The 26,126-nt window shown below is 36.0% G+C and overlaps 4 protein-coding genes and 1 non-coding gene across 6 annotated transcripts; 1 reads left to right on the forward strand and 4 right to left on the reverse strand.

Moving 5' to 3' along the window:
- LOC18607672 (amidophosphoribosyltransferase, chloroplastic) lies at positions 1,634 to 3,859 on the forward strand. Its single transcript, XM_007041939.2, has one exon. The coding sequence runs from the start codon at positions 1,811 to 1,813 to the stop codon at positions 3,593 to 3,595; it is 1,785 nt and encodes a 594-aa protein (XP_007042001.2). The 5' UTR covers positions 1,634 to 1,810; the 3' UTR covers positions 3,596 to 3,859.
- On the reverse strand, positions 6,632 to 11,039 carry LOC18607673 (tRNA-dihydrouridine(47) synthase [NAD(P)(+)]-like). The gene is made up of 10 exons (XM_007041940.2): positions 10,624 to 11,039; positions 10,372 to 10,488; positions 10,039 to 10,275; positions 9,514 to 9,763; positions 9,171 to 9,427; positions 8,541 to 8,813; positions 8,061 to 8,342; positions 7,810 to 7,930; positions 7,187 to 7,356; positions 6,632 to 7,089 (listed from the first exon to the last, which is right to left on the reverse strand). The coding sequence occupies exons 1-10, from the start codon at positions 10,915 to 10,917 to the stop codon at positions 6,991 to 6,993; spliced, it is 2,100 nt and encodes a 699-aa protein (XP_007042002.2). The 5' UTR covers positions 10,918 to 11,039; the 3' UTR covers positions 6,632 to 6,990.
- On the reverse strand, positions 11,150 to 11,233 carry TRNAL-CAA. Its single transcript has one exon. It is a non-coding gene; the product is annotated as a tRNA-Leu (tRNA).
- Positions 11,813 to 15,696, reverse strand: LOC18607674 (transcription factor RF2a). Of its 2 annotated transcripts, XR_001926800.1 has the most exons (6): positions 15,494 to 15,696; positions 13,841 to 15,316; positions 13,602 to 13,734; positions 13,432 to 13,516; positions 12,233 to 12,534; positions 11,813 to 12,099 (listed from the first exon to the last, which is right to left on the reverse strand). XR_001926800.1 is itself a non-coding variant. In XM_018116245.1 (5 exons), the coding sequence occupies exons 2-5, from the start codon at positions 15,148 to 15,150 to the stop codon at positions 12,287 to 12,289; spliced, it is 1,776 nt and encodes a 591-aa protein (XP_017971734.1). In that variant the 5' UTR covers positions 15,151 to 15,316; positions 15,494 to 15,696; the 3' UTR covers positions 11,813 to 12,286. The 2 variants fall into 2 exon arrangements, 1 of the variants encoding a protein (XP_017971734.1); XM_018116245.1 differs by having other exon boundaries at positions 11,813 to 12,534.
- On the reverse strand, positions 22,550 to 25,850 carry LOC18607675 (protein BASIC PENTACYSTEINE4). Its single transcript, XM_007041947.2, has 3 exons — positions 25,736 to 25,850; positions 23,794 to 23,975; positions 22,550 to 23,689 (listed from the first exon to the last, which is right to left on the reverse strand). Exons 2-3 carry the CDS (start codon positions 23,860 to 23,862, stop codon positions 22,826 to 22,828), a joined length of 933 nt encoding a protein of 310 aa, XP_007042009.2. The 5' UTR covers positions 23,863 to 23,975; positions 25,736 to 25,850; the 3' UTR covers positions 22,550 to 22,825.

Consider the following 26,126-nt stretch of genomic DNA (forward strand, 5'->3'; position numbering starts at 1 on the left):
ATATATATATAACAATCTAGTTGAAGTAGTATAATTTAAGTTCGGACTAATCGTTAATAATGATCATTTGTTTTTCTTTCTTTTTAGTATTTACATAGATAGAAAAAAGAACAAAAATGAGGGAAAAACAAAGAAATATATATAGAGAGAGTAATAGACATTTGCATGCCCTCTTAGAACCTAATTAAGGTAGAATGGAAGGATATGGGTTTAATTTAAGAAAGAGAGATGGTGGGTATGTCCCCCCTTGTCCTCAAGTCCGTACGTTCTGTAGCCATTAGTGTTTGGTCGGTGGGAACTCAAGTCTCGCTTTCAAAGACAACAGAGTCGTTTTGTTTTGACCCTTCTTTGGATGTGGATTGTTTTCTACTATGTCCCCCCCACCCATCACGTTCATAGAACTCCCAGGGGAGGAAAGGGTAAGGAAAGACAGGGAAATCAATCGCACAATTTACATACAAATAAAAGGAAATCCGTTGCGGGAATGCCATTTTTGTGTGGTGGGTTGGCATTCATTCCCTTACGCCAAACCCAAATCGCAAACTTCGCCAGATTCTTTCCATTTTTCCTTTATTGTACAAAGTTTTCCTTGTAAACCCATTTCCCCATTCATCATTTTACCAAAATATCTACATTGCCAAGCAACGAAATCTCCCCAACAAGGGCAATGCAGCAAGAGCTGGAATCTGAATTCAGTTTGGCCTTGTTCAGTAGGGAAAAGAGTCCAAATCTCGTTTGCGTGCTAAGGCTTCTTGCTCCAAGAGGTGTGTCTTACACAAAGCACTTTTCCATTATAGAAACGGCCTAGGATAGACCTTTCCTTACTACACGTGAAGGGTGGACCGACTGCCTCCCTAAGCCACTCCTTGCCCCACTCCTTAAATTTGGGCTGACCATAAAATATTAAAAAGTTGAATAAAAATCACACTTAAGAGATAAAATAGAGTACTTAGCATCTAGGTATTTGGCTTGTTAGTTATTGTGTGATTCAATATCTAAAGAGTAGGTTTGAATTCTTTTTTTTTAATTTTAAAAAATAAAGTACCTAAAACCCAAAAAGGACAAATTGCAATATATGCTTATATTAGTCTCATAATCATACTGATAAAAGAAAGTCTTTCAGTTTTAAATTTTAAGCACCTAAACGTATAATTCAATAAAAAGTGCATGCATCGTTTTCTAATATGAATAAATTCTTTGATTAAAAGAGAATAGGGTTAAAATTGGAATGATGTTAATTTTGAAACGAGAAAAACAAAGAAGTCTTAAATTCTAATAATTATGATGTTTTATTAATAATTCATAGTCAACTTTCGAATAAAGTGTTTAAATTTATAGTCACCGAATTATGAAAAGTTAAATTGAGTTTGATTTAATTTTCTTTTGGAAAAAATATAATTAGAATCTGATATTTTAAAAAAGTAAAATTATTATCTCTTATGCATGGAATATGAAAAATAAAAATTTGATAATACATTTATATGATTTGTTATGAATCTTATATGAGTAAAAATCAGATACTTGGGATTCAAAAGGCTGAGATTTTTTTTCCCTAAACGGCAGTAGGAGGAGGGCTATTTAAGTTGTAATAGGTAAAAGCCAATTCTCACAAGCATATCTATCAAAGGAGAATCACGCGGTGACAGGCCCACCTCAGTCTTAGGTCACAAAATCAAAGGTACCTTTGATTCTCCCGGAGTCCAAAAACCTAGAAAGAGAGCGTCTACTTTTAAAACTACCTGCGTCCTAAACTCTGTTACTTCTCCCTCTCTTCCCAGGGCAAAACTCCTAAACAGAACAGAAGCCATCCATGGCATCCACCGCCAATCTCTCTTCTTTGTCCTCTTCATCAACTCTCTCAAAACCCATCTCTAAAAACTCTTCTTTTTCTCTGAACCCGCCTCAAAAAGCCCCCTTTTCACTCTTTCAAAAAACCCTGCCAAAACCCTCTGCTTTCCCTCACAAAACTGTTCTCCATACCCAGAAACCTCAGTTTTCCACCTCCTCTAAAAATCCCATCTCTGACTTCTTCTCAACAAACAAAAGTGACCCAGAAGACGGTTTTGTCTCTTCTTTTAGTGATGATGATGATAAGCCACGTGAAGAGTGTGGTGTTGTGGGTATCTTTGGTGACCCTGAAGCGTCACGTCTCTGTTATTTGGCTCTCCACGCGCTTCAGCATCGTGGACAAGAAGGTGCAGGTATTGTAGCAGTGAATAACAATGTTCTTCAATCAGTTACTGGGGTTGGTTTGGTATCTGAAGTGTTTAATGAGTCTAAGCTTGATCAATTGCCTGGTGAAATGGCTATTGGACATGTTAGATATTCAACTGCTGGTTCTTCTATGCTAAAAAATGTGCAGCCTTTTGTTGCTGGCTACAGGTTTGGGTCTGTTGGGGTTGCGCACAATGGAAACTTAGTAAACTATAGAGCTTTGAGAGCTATGCTTGAAGATAATGGTTCAATTTTTAATACTAGTTCTGATACTGAGGTTGTGCTTCATTTGATTGCTATTTCAAAGGCTAGGCCTTTCTTTTTGAGGATTGTTGATGCTTGTGAGAAGCTTGAAGGGGCTTACTCCATGGTGTTTGCGACTGAGGATAAGCTTGTTGCAGTACGTGACCCCTATGGGTTTAGGCCTTTGGTAATGGGGAGAAGGAGTAATGGTGCTGTGGTGTTTGCCTCTGAGACTTGTGCTCTTGATTTGATTGAGGCAACATATGAGAGAGAAGTGTATCCTGGTGAAGTTTTGGTGGTGGATAAAAAAGATGGGGTCCAATCACTTTGCTTGATGCCCCACCCTGAACCAAAACAATGTATTTTTGAGCATATCTATTTTGCTCTGCCTAATTCTGTTATTTTTGGAAAGTCTGTTTATGAGTCACGACATATTTTTGGGGAAATACTTGCTACTGAGGCTCCTGTTGACTGCGATGTTGTGATTGCAGTGCCAGATTCGGGGGTGGTGGCTGCACTTGGTTATGCAGCCAAAGCAGGGGTGGCATTTCAGCAAGGGCTGATCAGGTCTCACTATGTTGGAAGAACTTTTATTGAGCCTTCCCAGAAGATTAGGGACTTTGGTGTGAAGCTTAAGCTTTCACCGGTTCGTGGTGTATTGGAAGGAAAGAGGGTCGTGGTCGTGGATGACTCAATTGTGAGAGGAACCACATCTTCAAAAATTGTTCGGTTGATTAAAGAGGCAGGGGCCAAGGAGGTTCACATGAGGATTGCAAGCCCACCAATTATTGGGTCTTGTTATTATGGAGTGGACACACCCAGCTCTGAGGAGTTGATATCTAATAGGATGAGCGTGGAGGAGATTAGAGAGTTTATTGGATGTGATTCACTTGCTTTTCTGCCATTTGATAGCCTGAAAAAGATGTTGGGTAGTGATTCTCCAAATTTTTGCTATGCCTGCTTTTCAGGGAAGTACCCTGTTATGCCAAGGGAGGTTAAAGTGAAGCGGGTTGGTGATTTCTTGGATGATGGGTTGAATGGACCTATTGATTCCATTGATGGAGGTTGGGTCAAAGGTCCACGAAATTTTAACATTGAGAAAGAAATTGATCCCCTGTATCAACAGAGCAAGATTTAGCTGTTTCAAGCATCTGTGTGGTGAGTGATACATATCTTGGGTGATCTGAACACAGTCTTAATTTACTTCCTTAAACGAGCTAAGGTTCTACAATCTAAAGATTATGCAATTTTGTCCTATGGTTTCTTCTGCAAACTAATCTCATTCATGTATGGGTTTATTTTCTTTGCTGATAGACAATGGGCAATTGGATGAACTTTTAATTGTTGTCCTTTATACAGGGATTTTGTTATATCGGAGCTATTGTATTGACAGTTTCTTTCCTTTTTTTTCTCTGACAAAAATTCTAGCCGCCCACTTCTTTCTTAGTGTATATTCTGGGATTAATGTACTATACATTGGCAGTTGAGTTTAAAAGTCTACAAGTTGATTCCAAAATTTCTATTAAACTATGAATAAGAAGGTCAACCATTGAATTATTAAGTTATCATATGAAGTTAAATGGACACGTGACAATCAGTGAACCCTTGTCGGCTTTTTGAACTCCACTGCCTATGTGCAAGATAACGATTCATATTCTCTGGCATAGTTGAAGGTTGGAAAGAAGTCTTTCCAAAGCTGTATTGTTGTCTAGAGACACTAATGAAAATTATTAAACAACTGAAATTTTCATTTCATTTTATCTTGAGCTGTGAGCTTCTGTTGTTAATGAGAGTCGAGAAGTATGTTTAAAGATGGAATAGAGGATTTTGTCGATTGTGGCATTCTATAGATGTTGGAAAATTCTTCACTTTCCTTTAATGTGTCTATTTATTGGGTTCTGTTTGTGGAAGTTCTTAGCAGGTACTCAAATTTATGGTTTCTGGAGCCTTGAGATGTGCATTAATATTTCCAGTTTTATTGCTTCATGCATCATGCTAAATGGTTTGAAATTCAAATAACTTTTTTTTCTATGGTATACTGCCCTGTGTGAATGGTTAATTCTTGGCATTATCAAACACAAAACATCATGAATTTATGTGTTTGTCATCTGTGCAAACTGTAAGAATCTGAGGTTAGGTTAGGTGTTTTATGTGAAAAGGTTGGCTTCTGTGCTTAGATAACTAACTGGAACTGATTTGCTGCATGCATAACCTGGCTGTATACATCCTAAGCTGATCTATGGTTTTCTTATATGGAAAGGCAGGATAGATTTGTGATATTTTATCTGGTTTCCTTTTGCAGAATTAAAAATAATGGTGGTATCTAATACGCTAATTTGTTCTCCAAAATATTGAACCATATGCAGTGTGCTTGTTTGATATCAAGGAGAATAAATAAATAACCGGTGTGCTTTTTTCTAAAATTATACAGGCTGAGCTTTTAGTTACAGTTTTCAGTTGTTCGTTGTGGTGATAGCTGTTTATAGAAATGTTTCTGTTTGTTTATACTTTCTTTAGTCAAGTTCCATTCTATTGCTGTTATAGTAATATCCTTCTGTCGATGATATGGTTTATCCCGGAAGAGGAAGGTATGCAGTAATAAGTGGGATCTCAATGAATATCCCATCCTTACCCTTTGCAAGGTTTCTGCTTTATTTAATGATTCAGATGCTGTCAAGGTTAGGTGGGGTGGATGATGACTGATGACTATATCTATCCTATCTTTGTAGTATGTTAATATGGTAAGTAGTGATGGAATTTCGCTGCATTTTCAACTATTTTATGTTAATATTGCTTGCAGGCAATGGAAATGGTGCGTGTATTGCTAACTTTAAAATCTGCCCATAGTAAGAGTAGTTCTTTCTGATTTTAGATGAAGAGAATATAATTGGATGGTTAATCATTTTGCTTATGTAGGTCAACAGCTCTCATCTTTTATCATATCATTGTTTTGTGCTGTGAATCTGATCAATTTGCAACTCCGTGGCTTTCGTCTGATGAGTTAGAAGCCCATGCAAAGGACTTTTGTGTTGAGGCCTTTTTAGGCTTCTTCTGGCTAGCAAATAGAAACCGTGTTACTTGTATCTATGAAATCTGCCTTATATTCTGCTACAACCTGTAGATGAACTAATTTGCAGGTGAATGGCGTGGTATGTCAGTGGCAAGTTACTCATTTCGTCAGGAGCAATAAATGCTAATGGCCCAGTGAGGTTCATAAACAAATGTGTTGTTAATGAGATGTGGGAATACCCCAATTTGATGTCAGCACATTGTACTGAAATAAGGGCTTTTGAACTCTCGTGAGGATAATGTAAAAGGAGATAAAAAATACCTGTGGAAAGAGAAACAGTAATCAGAGCTATCTAGTGGTACTGAAAATCAGTAGGGAAACACGAGGACTCAACACAGCATCAATCCCCTTTCCCAGCAGCTCAATCAACTTATTAGGCCCGAGCCCGGGGCTAATCTGGTGACCTTTGAAACTCGGAAGTTACATCCTATTCAGAGCCTTTTTTCTTAAAAGAACGATTAATTTATTGGGAAGAAGAAAACCCTTAAGAAAGTGTTATCCGTGGATCGATCACCAGTCTAAGTTATGGCTATTTCCTTCATCCTCAGGAACAGTAACCATGGTCGTATGTGTCGATGGGTGTTGGGGGGTCGGCAATGAAAACGAAACAAGCACCAAGTTAAGGAACTTTATGCTTCATGGTTTATTCCAGTATGCACCTAAATGTGGGTTAGGAGGGTTTGCAATGAGAAAGCCGCACGGTGCAAGAAGAGAAAAGGAAGTCCAAAAAATTAGCCAACAGATCATCTGACTGCTGCAAACTGCAAAGCATATCTCTACCGACCCTGGCAGGACGAATCCAATCTTATCAATAGGAATAATGGCCATGTGTTGCAGTATTACATTACATTTGTAGCAGACAGACGTGAAGAATTAATCATACGTATTCTTTCATTAAGCCATCCTAAACAAGACCACCAAAAAAGAGAGAGAGCCGAGAACCCTAATCAGTGAAGAAGGTTTCTTGTGAAGCATGAATATCCTTCCAGCCACAAACGGGCACATTATGTATTCGTTCCTTTATTCGCATTAACATGTTACAGAATATTTTACCGTGATAAACTTTGATTCAGAAGCCAAAGTTATCAATCATAGATGTCTGAATGCAAAAAGATCCCTCAAAACTATATCTCAACTTTATTTTGACCATTCAAATGAAAAATTGTAATCAATAGTATCTCGTACAATTACATATTTTAATGTTATACAGGTTAAACGGTACAAAATTTGGAGCAAGATGAACACCCTTCAATTATAGAAGCTAGAAGCACATATAACATACCAGTTTAAACTAACAACTTCATTACACACTTGAAGGCTTTGCGATATCACCTGAATAATTTCTTCACTCACAATGGCTATACTTCTGCAATTGAACGAGCCACGGGAATGGAAAAACACAACATTTGCACCTGAGGACTATTAGATTCATTAATAATACAGTAATTAAATATGGCATAAAATTAGCCATTTTCTGCTCGATCATAAGCATTGGATTTGTGCTTTGGCGCAAATGTGAAGCCATCTGGAACCTTGCCAAGCAGCATTTCAGATATTCGGACCTGCACAACAGCACAAGTGAAGAAGAAATTAGTCAGGATTACATGTAGCACCGTTACTGCAAGATGTTATTCGAGGTAATGGGAAGCAGCTGCATACCCAGTCAGCTGCAGAGTCAGAGGCCATTAATGTCTCAAGGTCATCACGTCCATAATAGGACGGAGGACGCCAGTTCAGCCGTTGTGGGATGACATCTAAAAGACCAACAGGTATATACCTACAAGTGTAGCTAAGCCATTCCAACAAGAAATGCCTAGTTGTTTCAACTCCTGCAAATTCAGTCAATTCCAGACAACTTTACACCAAAATAGTTATTCAATAAAAATGTATATGTTCATAGCTAGCAGGTATAAATGGAATACTAATAATGGTTGCAAACTTTTTACACAAAACATATTTCACATCTCTAAGCTTATTAGAAAGATATCATAAAATTTTTACGGGATGCTTTCACAACTTCAATCAGTATGTTAAAACTTAAACAGGTAGTTTGACACTAATTAAACATAAAGTTAATATCAAGCAGCTTAGGCTAAAATAGAGAGAAAAATGTTTGGATTTATCAACTCAATCACAGCAGATAGAAAGAACAATGTTTCCCATACCAAAATACCAGCACAATGTTGTCGTTGATTCTTGACAAAGCTAATCGAAGGAATTTAAACTAAATTATATAAACCTCATTCTGCATATTGTATGCCTGGTAAAGTAATACTGCATACCTTTTCGGTCAGATCCCCAATGCTCAAGGCCAAAACGCACATAATCCTTCAGAATATTCAACCTCTCCCCCGAACTGATATCCCAGTGCCTCTGTTCCTTGATTTCAGTAAATAACCAAGGCTGCAATGCACATTAGCTGTTATAACAGGCTAGAATTCTCTGAAGCACAATTCAGAAGCACGATAAATAATTTAATGTTGTCAGGTATCATGTCAAGGAGATTCAACATGTTAAAATCTAAATACAGCACCTTAATTAGTGCCCCTCGAGCAATCATACATGTTGAGAGCTCAGGGCAGTCAGATCTGTGATTTTTCCAGTCTAAATATGAGAAAATATCCCCATTACCCAAAACTTGCAGCATACTGGGGGCCTTCCGGACACACTGGTATATATAATCCCAATCAGCAAGTTTACTGTAGCGTTGCTGACGTGAGCGACCATGTATTGTCACTGCAGTAGCACCCCAACTGCCAATTTCTGCAATTAATGAATCAATGCGGTTTTTACCTTCAAAATAACCTGTCCGCACCTGGCATAACAAAAACTATAATTACATATCCTGAAAATGCCTGATGATTGTAACACGTGCATGTAAAGATGAGCAAGCTTGATAAGAAAAGGTTGACAAAAAGATCAGATAAACAACATATTAAGAACAACTGAGCCCACATGTAACAGAAATAGGAATGCATTTAAATGAATTAATAATATAAATGTCACCAAGTACCTTAACAGTTATTGGTTTATCTACAGTGCCAGAGGCTGCTTCAATGATGCCTTTCATACGCAATGGTTTTGTGAGGAGAGAAGATCCAGCACCCTTATTAACAACAATATCAATTGGGCACCCCATATTAATGTCAATGAAGTCCACTGTACACTCCTTATCTATAAGTTCAACAGTACGTGCAACAGTGTCTGGATGTGCTCCACATATCTGGACACCAAACAAATCCTCGGATGAATGTCGCCTCAGCAGAGCCCATTCTGAAGCTTGACCCTGTTGCCACAGAAGAAGTGTCATAGAGAACCTCACATATCAAGCATAGAATACATTTTTATAATAATAATGATAAAAGAAATAAAAAGGAGAAAGGCCACCAGAAGAACCACCGAAAGAGAAGTTTAACAATTTAACATTAGTTCCCAATCGATATGCATATTCTAATAATTAAGTCAAGACATAACACTAATTTCTTATTTGGGATTCCTTGCTGAGAAAGAACATTATTCAAATTTATTCCACTGGCTGTCCTGAACCTGCAAATCACAGCATATTATTCTAACTATTATTGAAAGAATAAACTATCAGTTTGCCCCTGCTACACAAATCAGTAAGCAGCGGTGATATACATACCTGCAAAAGATTGGTGCACATTGCCATTTCACCGCATGTCACATCAGCTCCTAATATTTTGCAAACCCTACGGAAAGGAAGATTCCCAACAGTGGTTAGAGGAGCAAGATACAGCTTTTCTCTGAAATCAATAAGCTTCTTTTCACGAGGGTGTATCTTGAGGCTCCTATCAGGTTCTGCAAGTATATCATCGGCTGTATGAACAGATTCAGTTTCTGTAGAGTTTTTTTCAACATCCTTCTCCAAAACAGTTGCATCTGTTGAATTACATAATTTGGTCATAAACTTCATGAATGTGTGAAAATTAAGTATTAACAAAGAATAAACTCCACAAGAAGACTACCATTCTCCACTTCATCAGAGCAACACTTTTCATCAACTACAGATTTTGCTTTCTTCGAGGGTCTAAGCTCATCAGATGCACATGCCTCCTCAACATTATCTGCTGGTGAAAATGTTGGAGGGCACTCCGAACAGTCAACTGAGTCATTGGCCACCAGTTTGCACTCAGTTTCACTAACAGCATGAGAACCATTTGAAACAACTTTGTCTTCCTCCTTATCTACAAGCTTCTTTATTTTCCAGTTGGGCCCCTGAATTATTGCATTGACAATAACAACAAATCATGATGATGATACAACGTGATGGAAATGCCCGAAGTAAAAATCTCCAAACAGATAAAGATGAGGAAATACCAAAAACATTAATTTATCTAGGAAGTTGCCGTTTCAAGGATTTCATTAGAAATTTTAAGCCAAATACATGCAAAATGCATATAATTACAGATAAAAGCAAATAAAGCCTATTCAATAATAATTGACAATATTAAGAATTGCCAATCAGTTATAAAACTGTTGGTTCACCATACCGTAAGTCCAAGAGATTTGATTACAGCATCTGCTTTGGTAAAGCGCATTTTGTTTTTCCACAAAAGTTTCTGAACATCTTTGCTTAGTCCATTGACCTCAGAGCTTTTCTTCAACACGTTTACACTAGCGGCCGAAGCACCATCCTTATGCGTGCCCGCAAACCTGCACGCTAAACCATAAGGGCAGGGTGCATCTGCTCTTACAAATGGGCATTCACCCTCCAAATCAGCCGGTTTCTACATTCAACAAAACAAAATCTACTTATTAAATCTCCAAAAAGAAAAAAAATTAGCCGAATTTGAGAAAATTCTAAATTCAGGGTATTAAAATACCTGAGCCATAAAGGCTTGTATGTCATGGCTGAAACGACATTTATTTTTATAAGGACAAGCATTAACATCTCCAGTCTTTGCTATCTCAGGACAAAGATTTAAAGAAGATTTTTGTTCCTGAAGACCCAACAAAAAACATTTTAATGATCACATATTATATATAACTACAAAGAACAAAATATCCTCCTGCCTGGCAAATAAAAATGCAGTTTTGTAGAATAAGAAAATAAATTAGGTTGAAAATTTTGGGACCTGACGACGCTCTCGTTTGAGTTGTCGTTTTGATTTCTTTTCCTTGACTAAGCTAGACTGAGATTGCTTGGCGTTGGCGTTGGAATTGGCGTCAGAGGCGGCGTCATTTTGGGTGGTTCTAGAGGGTGGCGGCGGTCGCAAAAACTCTCGCTTTATTGGAGCAATGGCTCTGCCCACCAGTTCTTCCAGTGTTTGTTGAGTAGCTCCGTCTGAGTTCGATGGCGGCTGTGAAGATGGGACCCCTTCCATCTCCGAATTTGTCACCATACTAATATCTATTGACGACTCGGCCATCGCTGGCGAGTTCACTCGGCAAACGAACTCGGTTCGCTGCCTGTCTACTACAGCGAGTGAGCTTTGTTTCCAGTAACGAGGAGTGGCTACTCCTTAGGGCTTATGGTACGTGGGATTTTTGTTCAAGGAGGCAATCGAAACGACGTAGACGAAGTGCCGTTGTTTCAATGTGGTGACGGATTATCCAAACGACGTCGTTAGCATTGCTCGCAGGAAAAACGAAAAAAAGAGTTGTCAGAAGTGGGATTTGAACCCACGCCCTCTTTCGAGGACCAGAACTTGAGTCTGGCGCCTTAGACCACTCGGCCATCCTGACAATCCGTTGAATCTATTGTACAAGTAAAATATATTCAAATTTTTAGGCTTAAGAAGTTCACGCTGGTCTAGGCTTTCGGACTATGGTTCTTGCACTTGAGTGGGAAGCATGTCATAAGATCTTTGCCGGACCTAGAAAATCCCCCCATATGCTCCTAGCCGAACAAGCACAAGCAAGTTCCATTTATGGAATTTGCGTAACCAGAATGCAAACCAGATTCCATTCAATTTTTCATTTCTATCTGATTTGGAAAGAAAAGAGTTCACGATAATTGCTTCTTATTCCCGAGTTACTGCCTAATGAATCATTAATAGATGTCTCCAAGGCCAACTTTCTGAGGTGTATTCAAATTTACGATCTCCCTACATCTTTTTGATATATCAAAACAACAAAACAAGGATGCATGAAACACGAGCTTCATGTTCCTCAGTCCACAAGCTTGGTTTGCTTCATTTGGTTCAGTATTGAACTTAGAAACCAGTATTTGACAGGTAGAAACCTTAATCCTTAAGCCACCCATGTCAGAAGCAAAAAATAAAAACTTACATAGCACAAACACATATACCCAAGTGATACTCGTAAGGTAAGATATTTAACATCCATTGATAGATCAAACTGGACAAGCCAATGGGCAAACAGTTAAACGAAATACCCAACTCTTTACTGAAACGACACAAAAGACTGAAGAGTTAAGTTCAACTCTTCTAATATCATGGCAACAAATCATGTCAACTTAATGTTTTACATTCCAATAAGATGATTATCTACCATAAATAATTAAAAGCTATAACTGTAAATGATATGATTATTTAAGCTGTATATTACTTCGTACCATGATCCGAGATAGATGTCCGACACAGGTTGAACTGCAATTACCACAACCATGAAATTCATTGAAGTTATAGATGGAAAACTAATGAATGAATGCGCATGAAGAAATTACGGAATAATAGCATAGTCAACTAGGCATCACGACTTTTCAACTCTTCCAAGACTCACAAGCTACTGATTGGACTGGCATCTTGACTTTTCAACTCTTCTGAAGGTCACGAGCTACTGATTCGACTCAGTTTTTGCAGTTGTGTTCCCATTCTGCTGTTGGGGCTGTGGCGGCAGCTGCTGCTGCTGGAACTGATGAGAAATGTTAAGCTGGGAAGACTGCTGCTGGTGTAGCTGGAACATCTGGTGGTTAACAGAAAGCTGTTGGGAAACCATGCCCTTGGAGGGGTCAGAATCACCACCTAGCTCTTGAGTAGCAAGCTTTAATCGCCGGACCTCTGCAGTTAATGCTTCATTTAGAGCTGTCCAAATGCAACACAATAAAGTAAGGGACAAGCTCTTGAACTTTAAATTTCACAAGATGCAGTTTTAGGATGGACAACTTGGAACAAAGAAATCAAATGAGTTATAAAAAAGATGAATTAGGAAGGCATACATGCCGACCACTACCTCCACTTTTGAGACAAGCTATCATACAGTTCAGCAGGCTTGAGCATTTACCATGTATGAGACTTTGTAACAGCAGGCACAGACATGATACATTTAATTTATTGGACAAGGAGTGTTAATGATATTTTGACCATCTTTCAAGAGCTTGCAAACAGATCCGATAGCTGTTTTGTGTAATCAATGCAATGATACTATTTTGGGTGCATTTTAAGCTTCCAGCTATGGTCATTACACTACAAATTTATGACTTCAATTCAAAAAGTGACCTTATCCACATTGCTACATCAATATGAAGCAGCTAAAATCTTAGCATATTATAGGTGTGAAACCGCACTATCACACATGGCTATAACTTTCCGAATAGCACTTTCAGGTTTAACCTTAATGTAGTAAAACACAAGGATGATCGGAAAGGTGATGAAAATGCAACGGACAAACTTGTACCCCAAAAAAATGTAATGGGGTAACAATTAGAGGTTAAATACAGGTTCGCAACATTGCATAAACATAAAATTATGCATCTTTCTTTCTCAATGGTTTTCTAAATTTTTTCCCATAACTTGAAAATAGCGATATTCTAAGATAAGTATCGGAAAACTACTCATTTAAAGCATGTTAATCTATGAGCTAAATTGCCAACAAATCCAATCAGTCATCCGTAACAGCATCCCACACAATTCAAAAATCTAGATACTTCTTCTGTCAAAGGAAAAAGGCAAAAAATTTATGAAATGAAAATCAGATTATACCATCACGGAGTTGTGCCTGTTGCTCCATGGCTTGAAGGCGAAATTTCAACTCGTTGTTCTGATTTGTAAGCCCAACAGAATCTCTCTGAATATTTAAAGTTGAAGATGAGATATGAGAAACAGGAAAGTAGCAAAATACTGCTATAACATTCTGTGCTCTAAATCCTCACCTGTAAAAGTGTTAGCTGAGCAGACAATGTGGTAGCTTCAGTCTGCAGAGTCTGAACCTTGTGCTCCAACTCTGAAATATACCGCATCTTCCGTTCTTTGGAACGAGCAGCTGATTGACGATTTGCAAGAATCCTTAAAAGGACCAACGAATTTGTTAGGTGGAATGTAGATGGAATCATTTTGTCTGATCAAAAAGGTATTATGTATAGTAAAGCAGTAGACTTGAACAGTAGGATACCTCTTCGCACGTTTTGGGTCAGACATTGCAATCTCAGCAAGCTTCTCATTTGCCATAATTTTCTTCAGTTCAGCCCCACTGAACTCACCATTTCCAAACTCCAAACTAAAGGCAGCTGAATTCCCATCAATTGAATTGCTAGGCGACAGTTGTCCAGGACGAGTTCCAGGTGAAGGTGGTAATTTTGGAGACTCATCACCAAAGTTCAACTTCCCCATAAAACTATCCATGGAAACACTTCTATAGTGTCTACCGGTTGGAGCAATATCTCCTCCTGCACTCCTTTTGATCCCTTCCCTCTTGTCAGTTGAATTCATTCCACCTCGCAGCGCACTGTTCCCACTTTCATTCACACTGCTTTCCGCTTCATTATCACTGCTATCACCTCCATTGGTCTTTGTTCCACTTGCTCTGCTATCCAAATCTTCATGATTCTCAGTACCATTGTTCTTATCATCAGTGCCAGAAGAATTCAACGCATCAATGTTATCCAAATTCATATAAGCAGAAAACAAATCATCCACAACTTCCCCTTCCGATTTCCTCTCACCCATTCCTTCCGCATTTCCATCAGCACCTCTCTCCCAACTAGTTTCCTTCTTCACCAACTGAGCTGGCTTAGGCACTCCCGAATTTTCCTTTCCAGACACTGATCGTTCCAAACCACCCGAACCCCTTAACGGAATAAGAGGTGGTGAAGATTGCATTATCGTATTAAATCCAAATGGAATATCACTATTGGACCGCCTATGGGACTTTCGAGGGGGCAAACTCTCTCCAACCCGTGGAGAATTCCCCCTAGAAAAAGGAGAGGGTGGCAACAAAGAATGCGAAGCTGCATCCCTGTCTTCCATAGACACATCAGTACAAATTTGGTCTGGAACCGCCACAGACGAACAATCACGAAACGGTGAAGGGCTTAAGGGAGGCAAAGAATCAAGGGAAAAGAATGAAGAAGGCTGTGACAAAGACCGGGAATGAGTAGGTCCCGGACTAAAACTCTGAGAACCCATTTGCTGGTTCATTTGGCGGGACACAGGGATCTGTGAATAAGGCGAAATGGGCGGGATCTGGTTAGGGTGTGAAGGAGGGATACCGACTCTTTTATTAGCAGCATCACCAACACCACCATTAAAGTTTTGGCCAAAATGAGAGAAATGTCTAGCAGCCCTGATTTGATTAGGATTCAACTGAGGTATTTCGAGTTGGTTCATTGACAAAGGTTGTTTAGGAATTGAAGATGATGATGTCCCAAATGAAGATTGAATCCTTTGCATCACATCAGTGTTACCTTCTTCACTATCACCCATTTTTTCTTCCTTTTTCTTACCAACAATAATAATGCAAAAAAACGATTACACCTTTGACACAAAAGGCTAAAAAAAAACAAAAAAACACTTGCCGATTCAAAGCTTAACCTAGCTCACTTCAAACCAAGAAGAGCAACGATATAACATAATCAAAACCCACCAGAATCTGCAAAATGAGAGATAAAGCAAGCAAATTTGACAGTAGGAACAGAAAAGTAAAGTAGAATCGGCAAAATTTACAACAAAATAACAGGGAAAGGAAGCCAAGTAAAGAAACCTGTTAAAGATTACTTAGAAGAATAAGAGAGCAAATATATATATATATTACTAGTGTTTTAAGTACCTTGTCACTAGACGGTCAAAGCATAGGAAAAAATGAAGCAAAAACAAAGAGAAACCCAAAAAGGAAAAAATGGCCGTCCGGTGCAATTTTGGCAATATCAAGTTGGGCAGAGCAGGTGCAAGTTAGCAAGGTGGCACCACCTCTAAAATCTCCGCCGAATTTAGCGGCAGGCGCTTTCTCTCTCTCTCTCTGTTTCTCTGTAAGAAAAAAATTTAAGTAAATAAAAATAATATTTATATATTTNTTAAAAAAAAAAAAGAAAAAGAAAAAGTTTTTTTTGGTTTGGTTTTCTCGCTCTAGAAACTTTGACAAAAAGGAATGCTTTCTCCTCTAGGAAAAAAAGAAATACTCTCTCTCTCTCCCTCTCCCTCTCCCTCTCCCTCTCTTCCCTTCTCTCTTGTGGGTTTCTTTTCTTTATTTTTTTTTTAAAGGTTCTACTTCTAAGGGAGACGGGACACGGGTTTCATGACATGCACGTAATCTACGCGCGAAATTAAGCAAAGAAGAAAATAAATTTCATTTGCATTTGCATTTGGATTTGCATTTCAATTTGATTCCGACTTCAATTTGACAATTAGACACCTTTGTCTCCGCAGCTTATTTAGCAATGAATTTCTCCTAACTTCTTTTTTTTAAATGCCCCCCAACACTACCACTCTTATCAAATAATTAAACTATGAGTGTTTATTAACATCTTTCAATTTATGATAACCATTTTGCATTTTAATTAAAACAATTACACCGTTATTTATTTTATAAATGTTTATCATGTTTGCCTTTCAATTTCCTTTCTTGCTAGTCATTGCAACTATGTGTGTGTGACTCACCTAACTCAATTACAATAACCTCTCTCTTTTTTTTTTTCTTCTTTTGTACATATTACATGAACCTTTTATTTTTTTTTTATTTTCTATCTTCATGAATAATTTTCCTGCATAAGACTTCACTAAACTTGGTAATGGAGATTTCTTCAATGCCGGGCATGGCAGCTTACCTTCCTCATTACAGAGATTTATTCTTCGATTTTTATCTTGTACTTGACACAAACAATAAAAGAAATCACCCACCCCATGTTTTTGTTTTGTCTTATGGATAAGGGATTTCTTATAGTCCCAAGGTCGTATTTTAACTTGAAGAAGAAGGCTCAATGCTGTATCGTGCTGCCTAATTTCTATTTGACCAACGCAACAAGGAACTCAAATATTAAGCAATGCATGCACGTTCTGCAATCGGTTCGGCATCTTTCGAACGCATACAGAAACATGTTGTTGTTGTTGGTATTCTTGCCAAATAATATATTACCAGTCGAATATTTTAAATTCAGTGCATAAGATAAAGATATGCAATGAACTTGCATTACAATTTACATGTGCTTAGAAGTAATCCCCAACAATATTATGAACCCTGGAAAAAGGTTTCATCCTCATCATCATTGTCATTTCAGATCATCTCAAATTATGTACTTGCACATTTAATTAGTTAATATAAATTTTATTTTTTGAGATGTGTTAAATGATTCAAATTTTTAAAATAATAATATTATAAATAAACAATATAAATTTATAGATGCAATAATGTCACTCCTTCATATTATTTTCACTTATACTTTTCCCAAGTATTTTTATATAATACTTAAAAAAGTTTTTTAATTATTTAAGAAAGTTTAAATAAATTATACTTTTTGTTACATTTAAGCAAGCATTTATATTTTATTTCGAACTTATAAACTTTTATAATTAATGTTTGATTTAATATTATTTATTATCATATTTTATATTAATGTGACATAATTTTATATTTATATGACATTTTTATATTTTACATCAACATTATATCAATAATAAAATAATAGATATTTAATTGTGAATTATAATACATTATTTATTTATTTAAAATAAAAAATAAAAAATAATTAAATTTAATAAAAAAATAAAAATTAATTTAATTTTTTAAAAATAATTGAAAAACTTTTTAAAATATTATATTTTTTATCGCAAAATCGTAATCAATTACGATGGTTAATTATTAGGTTCTAATAATTATTAAAGAATTCTCCTTGATTGGACAACCTTTTTTTTTTTTGACTCGAAAACATATAATCAGTAATAATTAATGCTAAGTCCCCACCACCAAACAGAAGATAATAAATTATACGAGAGAAAGTTACAACCAAACTTTCACCTTCTTCTGCCTTTTACCCTGTGACTGACATAAAGAGAGAAGAAATAGACCCCACCACCGCAATCCTTATCTTAATGCTTAATGTATCATGTCATTGATCCTGGTTCTAGGTTACCAGCAGACAGGTCCATGCAGTTGAGACCAAGAGAATATCTCACCTTTTCGTTTGATTAAGTAAAATAATCCATTATTTGCACATTTTTTTTCTCTTACAAATTAATATCTCATAATTTGATAAACTGAAACTGGCTCAGAAAATTTTTTTAAAAATTAAAAAAAGAAAAAAAATCGGAATGGCCCTCATAATATCTCATCGTCCCACTATTATTCAATTATATGGACAGATTTTAGAAGCAGTTTGGAATTTCCCATGGCACTCCTGATCTTGCATTCGTACATTGTCCAAAATTTTAATACACAATGTTGCCAAAAGCCCAACCATGGCATTACCACATAATCCGTGTGTATGTGACAAATTTCACCTATACAGTTAATTTCGTTTATTCAAAAATTTTAAATATATAATATAAAATAAAATAATTAATACTACACAATGTGTATAAGAAAATCAAAGGAAAAACTCTCAAACTAGCTTCAAGTTGGGATGAAACCAAGTTAACCCACAAACAATGTTAGAATGGTAAGTAGTTTCCCTTAGTTCTTGCCACTCGTCAAGCTTTGCTGCAAGGAAATCTAACCAACCGACCAACCATTTTGCTTGCATTATTGAATTTCTTCTTCAAAGCTTTTATGTTTTTTGGGCAGCATGCACATGGTTGATGTTCGAGACGACAGTCGACAGTAGTTTCACTGTAACCCCCCGCCTCCCCCGGAATTTGGAACGAGATTGATTTTTGTAAGGAAAACGACATGTTACAAACCGAGGTTATGTACGTGGTCCCATGAAGTAGCATTGTGGGTTGGGCAATTTTTGATGTCACACTAAGATTACTTAAGCAATTATCTTACTAATTAATTTATACAAATTTAATATTATTAAGCATAACAGACAAATTAATGCAGTAAAAATCATTACAAATCAACGTTAAAAATAATAAATTTATAAGTTTTTTTTTAATTTTTTGAGTTCTGTTGCATAAAATGCATATAATTCTAACTTTTAAAGCAAAGCGTGGAACACAAGTATACTAGATTTTCTTTCAGTAGCCTACTTGCCTTTGACTAAGGAATTCGTGTTGAATATAGAATTGCTTGCTTCGTAAGTTGAAATATTCTAGAAATTCATTTTAACCTTTTCGAAATTATAAATGTTTCGTGACCGAAACAAATGTTATGGCAATCAATCAACCAAACTATCTCATCTTTTCCTTGTCCTTTTAAGTAATGGCATGCTTGGTTCACTATAAATAATAAAATAAAAATAAAATAATCATTTCAAAAAAATAAAATATAAGAAAAATAACTATTATTTATATTAGTTCATGAGAATTGAATAAGATAGAAATTACTATTATTACTTATTCTATTATTTGATTAGCAGGAATAATTTTAAAAATGGTTAAAGAATAATGGTAAATGATAAAAATACCCTTTATTAAAATTTTAAAAAATTTTAATTAAAAAAAACTATGATGAGAAATAAATACTTTTTATTAAAATTAAAGAATTTATTTTGTTAAAAGATAAAAATATTCTGAGTAATAACATCAAAATAACTTTTATTATAATTTAATAATATTTTGTATTAAAAGATAATTAAATTTTTCATTCTAATTAAATAATATTTAATATTAAAAGATAAAATATATTCTTTATTACATTTATTATATTTAAATAATAATATTAAGTAATATTTTTATAATATTTATTATAGTGAAATAATATTAATATATTAAATAATATTTAAATATTTTCATTTCTCTTTTTTTGAAAATGAAGTAAAAAATTTTGTGTCTGTTGTGCTTTAGAGAGAGAAGGAGTGAGGAAGAGAGAGAAAAAAATGGGTTTAGAATTTTTTTATAAGATAATTTTTTAAAATTATAAAATGGTATATTTATCTAATCAACTTATTTTCTTATTCTTAACAATTTGAAATAGCTATTACAAAGGGGACCTTGATAATGACTATTCAAGTTTATATTTGAATGGTTATTCTGAAAAATAACCATTCAATTGAATCAAATGTAACTTTATCTCAATAATGAAAATAGGAGAGGAATGGCTATTCCATTCCCCCCGACTAAGCATTTACTCTAACTTAAAAACTTACAAACACAAATATATTTTCACTAACATTATAATAAATTTTGATTTTAATTATACACTTTAAGTAACATATTTTTTATGTAATTAAATTTTAAAAATTAAAACTATTTATACTTTTAATCATATTTTTTTCACATTTAATACTAATATCAAAAGTGTAATTTTTATTAGTATATGTAATTTTTATAATTATATCTTATTCATAATATTGTTAAAATTTTATATAATGCAATCAAATTTACAAAAACATTGTAAAAAAAATACGAAGAGTACTATTAAAAATATCTTTAATAGTACAATTAAAAGATGTATAATTTTAAGTCAAATTTAAAAAAGGGAGAGTAAAATCTTGTATAAATTACTTCATTATTATACAAAAAATAAATATTTACTTATAGCTAACAAAACGAATAATCTAAATTCTCCTTGACATAATTAAAAAAAAAAAGGTTAATGACTAAATTAGGGGGTAATGCAGTGTGGCCTAAAAGTCAATGTACATGATCGTGACATGTACAAATATGAACTACTGTCAAATATATATTCATTCAAATGTTAATAGTTTTATTTTCTCTATGAATTTTACAACAAGGTCGAGTTGACTTCTACTAAATAGAAAACAACTTCACATGTGATAAAAGAAAAATTATTGACGACAAAAAATAAATAAAAAAAAATCCAACCCTTTTCCCATATTTTCTATCTTCATCCTTCCCTATTCATGAAATCCAAATAGTCATAATGAGTCACAATAATTAAGACATGAGTCCAAAAAATTGGGGGTCCAATTATGTTCCACATACCATAGTGCATGAATTTAGTTCACTTTTATAATAAACTTTCAAAAAAAAAAGTTCACTTTTATAACAAAAACATTTATTATTTTATATATCAATAAATGAGATTTTTAAATTTCACCATTAATTTATATATAAAATTTTAGTAATTATAATTATTGATTAATTTTTCGAATTATAATTTTTGAAATTTAAATTATTGAACTCGATTTGTAAGATAATAGCATTTGTTTTTTGCTTAAAAAATGTTAAACAGTTGCATCGGCGGCCCCTGATCCATACTTCCCCGACAGATCCGTCATGTTTGACACGTGGAACGATCTATGACGTTGATGATATCTTCAAGTTTGACCGGATCATCGAAGGGGGGGACCACGATAGTAACACGTGTTAATAAATACGTGACAATCGCTTTTTCAGGACACGTGGAGCGTTTTGGGTGCGTATAGGGAGAAGGAGGGGTGTGGTAAGCTTATCCACTCCAATTTTAAGCTGTTGTCAATCATAAAACGAAAAAAGTGAAATTACGGCCCACTTCTTGGGTTGGGCCCACTTTAGAAATTAGGCAAACCCATTAACAATGTGATAGGGAGAGGCCGTTTTGTCATGGATGTGGCCTGGGAAGACGACAACGCCGTGTGATAAACGACGTCGTTTTTCTTTTTGCTTCTTGCTCGGAACCCTACCACAAGTGGGTACAAACTTTCTCGTGTTGGAACTTGGAAGGAACAAATCTTTGGGAGATTTTGCCCTTCAAAAAATTGTGGGTCAGCATTGATCTCCCGATGCACAAATGCAGGACTCTCAGTACCAACCAAGTGCTTATATTTGTCGGCATCGAGTGAATGCTCTTTTGTTTCCTAGCACTTGGATGCTAATCACAAGATTTATATTTCCATTACCAAACATTCCAAATCTCCATTTTGTAATCTCGAAACATGTTTAGAAATATAGAATTATATCCTAATTAAACTTAGTTAGTGTCGTTTATAGGCTAAGCAAGATGGCGAAAGGGGGGAAAAACCCCCCAAATCGATATCTGCCAGAAGCCCCACGACTGATGGAAACACATCGACTCTGGACTTGGGAGGCTGCAGCAATTTTGGACTGCCATGTGACGCCGTCAATGTCCGCACGGGCAATTGGTTGAGGCTGTGCCCCACTTCAACGTATAATATAACTCTTAAATAATTGATCAAATTAATGCTAACGTGGAAACATAATTTCAGTACTTTGAAAACAATGGCGAGTACCGTGATCGACGTATAACATTAATATAGTTGTTTTGAGATTAAATTATTAAAAGTATACTGCTAAAATATCCATGTGTGTGAACGTTAGCAACAATGTGCTGGCTTGTAATTTATTTCCAATCCAAGAATCTATAATTCAATAGAAACTATACACTAGATGAAATAAAATATGCTCCTTATATTTGGACTAATATTCTTCAGCAGTCATGTTATGTTACATGGTAGTTTCGGTTGGGCCCCGGTAGTAGCGCCGCTGTCTCCTCGTCAAATCTGATGCTTCTTGAGCCGAACATAAAGGCACCCCCTTGTTTAATTCATCTACCATTATCCTGATAAACGAAAGACCAGCATCAACATGTACCATGCCCTCAAGTCAACCAGCACAATAACCCTAGCATTGGAATCAAGGAGAATTTACAATAGTTTTGTTATAATGCGTGGGAATCTCATCAAATGTGTTCATAATCTAAAGCATTTTCCAAAGGTTAATCCATTCAACCCGTAATGCACAAAAGAAATGGCAATGGAGCTCCTGGGTCTGTATGCAAGGATGAAATTATCCTTTCTGGCATGGCTGAAGGGTATTAGGATTGTTAAGATTACCAAATGGAATATGAGAATTCACTGAAAATAAAGAACCACTTTGTTCCGGCCATCTAGACTGCCACATGAGTAAACTCCAGTAAACCGGAGATTAATATTTTAGGAATTACAAAAACCTACATTAATGGAGCAAAGGAAACATCCTTCCATCAAAAAGCTCCATACCTTTTCATGCAATTCAATTCTAGTTCCATCGAATCTTTGTGGTAGACTGCACCAGAATGAGAGGCTCTGAGGCAGAAACATACTCCATGTACGAGTTTGTCCACAAGCTACTTGATGGTGATATAACGATTTGTCCCATGTCTAGCCCAGTAGTTCTTGAGATCCAATGGTCTTGAAAGATCTTGGCCTTCAGCAGCCAGCCGACTAAGCAACTTTGTGAAGACACTACCACTCATCTTCCGGCCACCCACTCGGGCATGGCGCTTGTTTGGCATCTGTGGCAATGGGTATGATGACATGGTGGTGGTGCAACAAGACGACTGCCACCCACCATTTCCCCACTTGTAGCACTGTCGGGGAACTCCTGTGCAGGAGCAAACTGGTACAGGCATTGTGGTTTCATCAAAGTTAACCATGTTCAACCCAATATCCTGACCATTCCACTCAGATTTACACTTCTTCACCTCAGTACCAGCTTGCCTGTTTAAATCCTCAGCCACTTTCTTCACCTTTCGTGCTGACTTTGAGGAAACAGCTTTATTCTCCTTTGTCCGCTTTACAGGGCGAGACTTGCCTTCTTCACAAGCAATGGTAGATACTGGGAGGGCATCAGTAACATGCATTTCACTGTTGAGAGTTTCACCCACATCAGTTGAATGGTACGTGGGGTGCATGCGTTTTCCTCCACGCTGAATACCACTACCCAAAGGGAAGTTCATGGCATTTTCACGATACTGTAACACAGCTAAAGCATTATCTCTATCCATTAAGGCACTATCCCGCTCAGCAAGTGCTTTGTCCCGCTGCTGGAGGGCCTCATCTCTAGCAGCCAGGGCTTCCTTCTTCTCAGAAATCGCAATGTTCCGTTCTCGAATAGCAGCATCCCTCTCAGCGAGTATGGACATGATTTTCTTATTCATGACCAAGGCGTTGTTTTGTTCCTTCATGTGATGTTGTGGCATCATGTTCCACTGCATGTATCATTTGCATCCTACTTAGCTAAATCAACTATTGAACTATTACATAAGAACTAAAGCAACGTGGTTCAGTGGAGAATTGTTAGCTTTCTTCTTACCGGAGTGTGTGCCCCTTTGTAGTAATCCAGCTTATATCTCCCACTTTCTTGTTGCCCAGCACCATCCATCTAATACCAACTCTTTTTTAATTGAACTAAAATCTGTTCACAAGCCAACCCACTCCTCAAACGTTAATGTGAACACAAAAGTCAACGAGTTTCAGGCATGTACAGCATGCTATCTGTTTATACAATGAAAAGTCCAAGGTTCAATTTCAAGTAATTTGCAAAGCAACTAGCAATGAGGTATAGAGAATTCCCCTCCAAATCTTAGAAAGTAAAAGACTAGACCACCAGAAATGTGCAACCACATGGCAATAGAGAGTAAACTAAACAATCCACTATTCCAAAAGTCGGCAATTCAGAGAAGGAAAAATAAACAACTATGACAAATAACAAAGAAAATAACCAAAAATCAGACAGAAAGTATAAACTTTTAGCTGTCAAAGAGAAGCTGTACATGTTACAATCACAAGACCAGAACCAAAAAGGGACAACGAAAACGTAAAACTTCGTTTTTATGGTCATATCACCAACACCCAGTGAAATAAGGTATCTCCCTGACAAGAGTACAAACTTATTAGTGAACATAGAATAACTTTTTTGATAACTAAATATCTTCAATATATCAAAGTCAATACCAAAGCAATTTTATACAATATTCAGATCTTCCTAATTCAATTAACACCTCTTCTCCAAATACTTTGAAATCCAGGCAAAAAGCCACACTGAGAACAGGTGCTCAGTTAGAAGTTTAAATTGTAAAGGCATCACTCTTCAAAAAAAAAAAAAAAGCGACTCTAAGTAAAGGGCAGGCATATTTTGAAAAGAACGCTTAAATTTACTGATAAAAAACAAACACTCAAGCCCAGGAGCCTCAAGCATATAAGAGTTACAACTAATTAAGCCTATTAAGAAAATACTTGTAACAAATGGGACAATGGAATCTTCATCGTAAAGTACTCAATGCATGCTAAGTAGTTAATAAAAAGGCAAGCAGCCTAAGACGGCACAACGACATCCAGTGGTTGACGAACATCCAGGCTGCAAAAAATGGTAAGCAGGTATCTACTATGAATACAGTCAAGCAACTTTCTACTACTTACTAACTCTTATGTTGGTTAGTTCACAAATAAGGAAAAACATCAAATATAGGCACTGAAAAATCCCATAAGCTTCATGAAAGTTATAACTGCAAACCCTGTCACAATTTATGCGAATTTGAACTCAAATTTAATTCAGTTGCAAATCATTTTAAGTTTCAGAGGTATCTCTTTTAGCACATAACCTAAATTCCAGAATAAATCAAATGATAGGCACACAAACTTTAAAAGAAAAATCTTGAAAAATCCCAGATAATTCTTGTCGAATATTTACTATCCCCATGCAATGAACAACGCAAATTCCTAATTTCCCAAACTTATTGCAATGAAAAACAAAGAAGAAAGGTTCTGTCTTTATCTTTCTTTCTTCTTTCTATTAACAGATCAGCCTCATACACTTCAAAAGTAATTCAACAAATTTTTTTTTTTAAAAAAAAAAAAAACTTGAGTCCAACATATAAGCATGTATGAAAGCAAGCCCTAATTAAGCACATTCCTTAAGCCGAGTTGATTAACAAGCATAAAATCGAAAAAAAAACTTAAAATATTTAGCTAAAACGAACCTTGGACTAATTAATAAGCTGTAGATATAAACAATAAAAAGAGGTAAGTGAAAGAGAAAATGTTACAGAAAAAGGAAAAAAAAGAAAATGTTCGACTCAGGTGATTTCCAATTTTCAGTAAAGTTAGGGCTTTTGACCATCATCGAAAGTCTTCCTTTTTGTAGATAAAATGAAACACTGAGCATAAACCTAAAAAATGCTCGACACATAAAGATATACAAAGAAATTGGGAGATCTTCAACAAAAACAATGGAAAATTAGAAAAAAAAAACTTACTTTTTTTGTTCTTTTACTGAGTAATGGAGCAATGATTCGAAGATGCCTGAAATTTCGGTCTGAAAACGGAAACCAAAGGGGAGTTCGATCGCCAGAGACGAAATAAAATGATTGTCGAAAGTGTTGATATAATTTTTTTTTCTCTTCCCGCCATAAACGACGGCGTTCTCGCACTAGCCAGTCGAAGGACAAAAACGTAGTCGTTTTCGCCATTTCTTTTCACTCTCTCCTTCTTTACTAATGTACAATTAATAAAGAAAAAGAATTAAAGCAGGAGGAATCTAGTTTGTCCTAAACGTAGCGTTTTCGCCATTCCTCCTGCTAGATTCAAGACGTTTTGGCACACTCTAGCACGTCTTGAATCTCTTTCACTTCACGTCTCAAACGCTTT

This window comes from Theobroma cacao, chromosome 2 (assembly GCF_000208745.1).
Source record: "Theobroma cacao cultivar B97-61/B2 chromosome 2, Criollo_cocoa_genome_V2, whole genome shotgun sequence".
NCBI classification, from domain to species: Eukaryota; Viridiplantae; Streptophyta; class Magnoliopsida; order Malvales; family Malvaceae; genus Theobroma; species Theobroma cacao.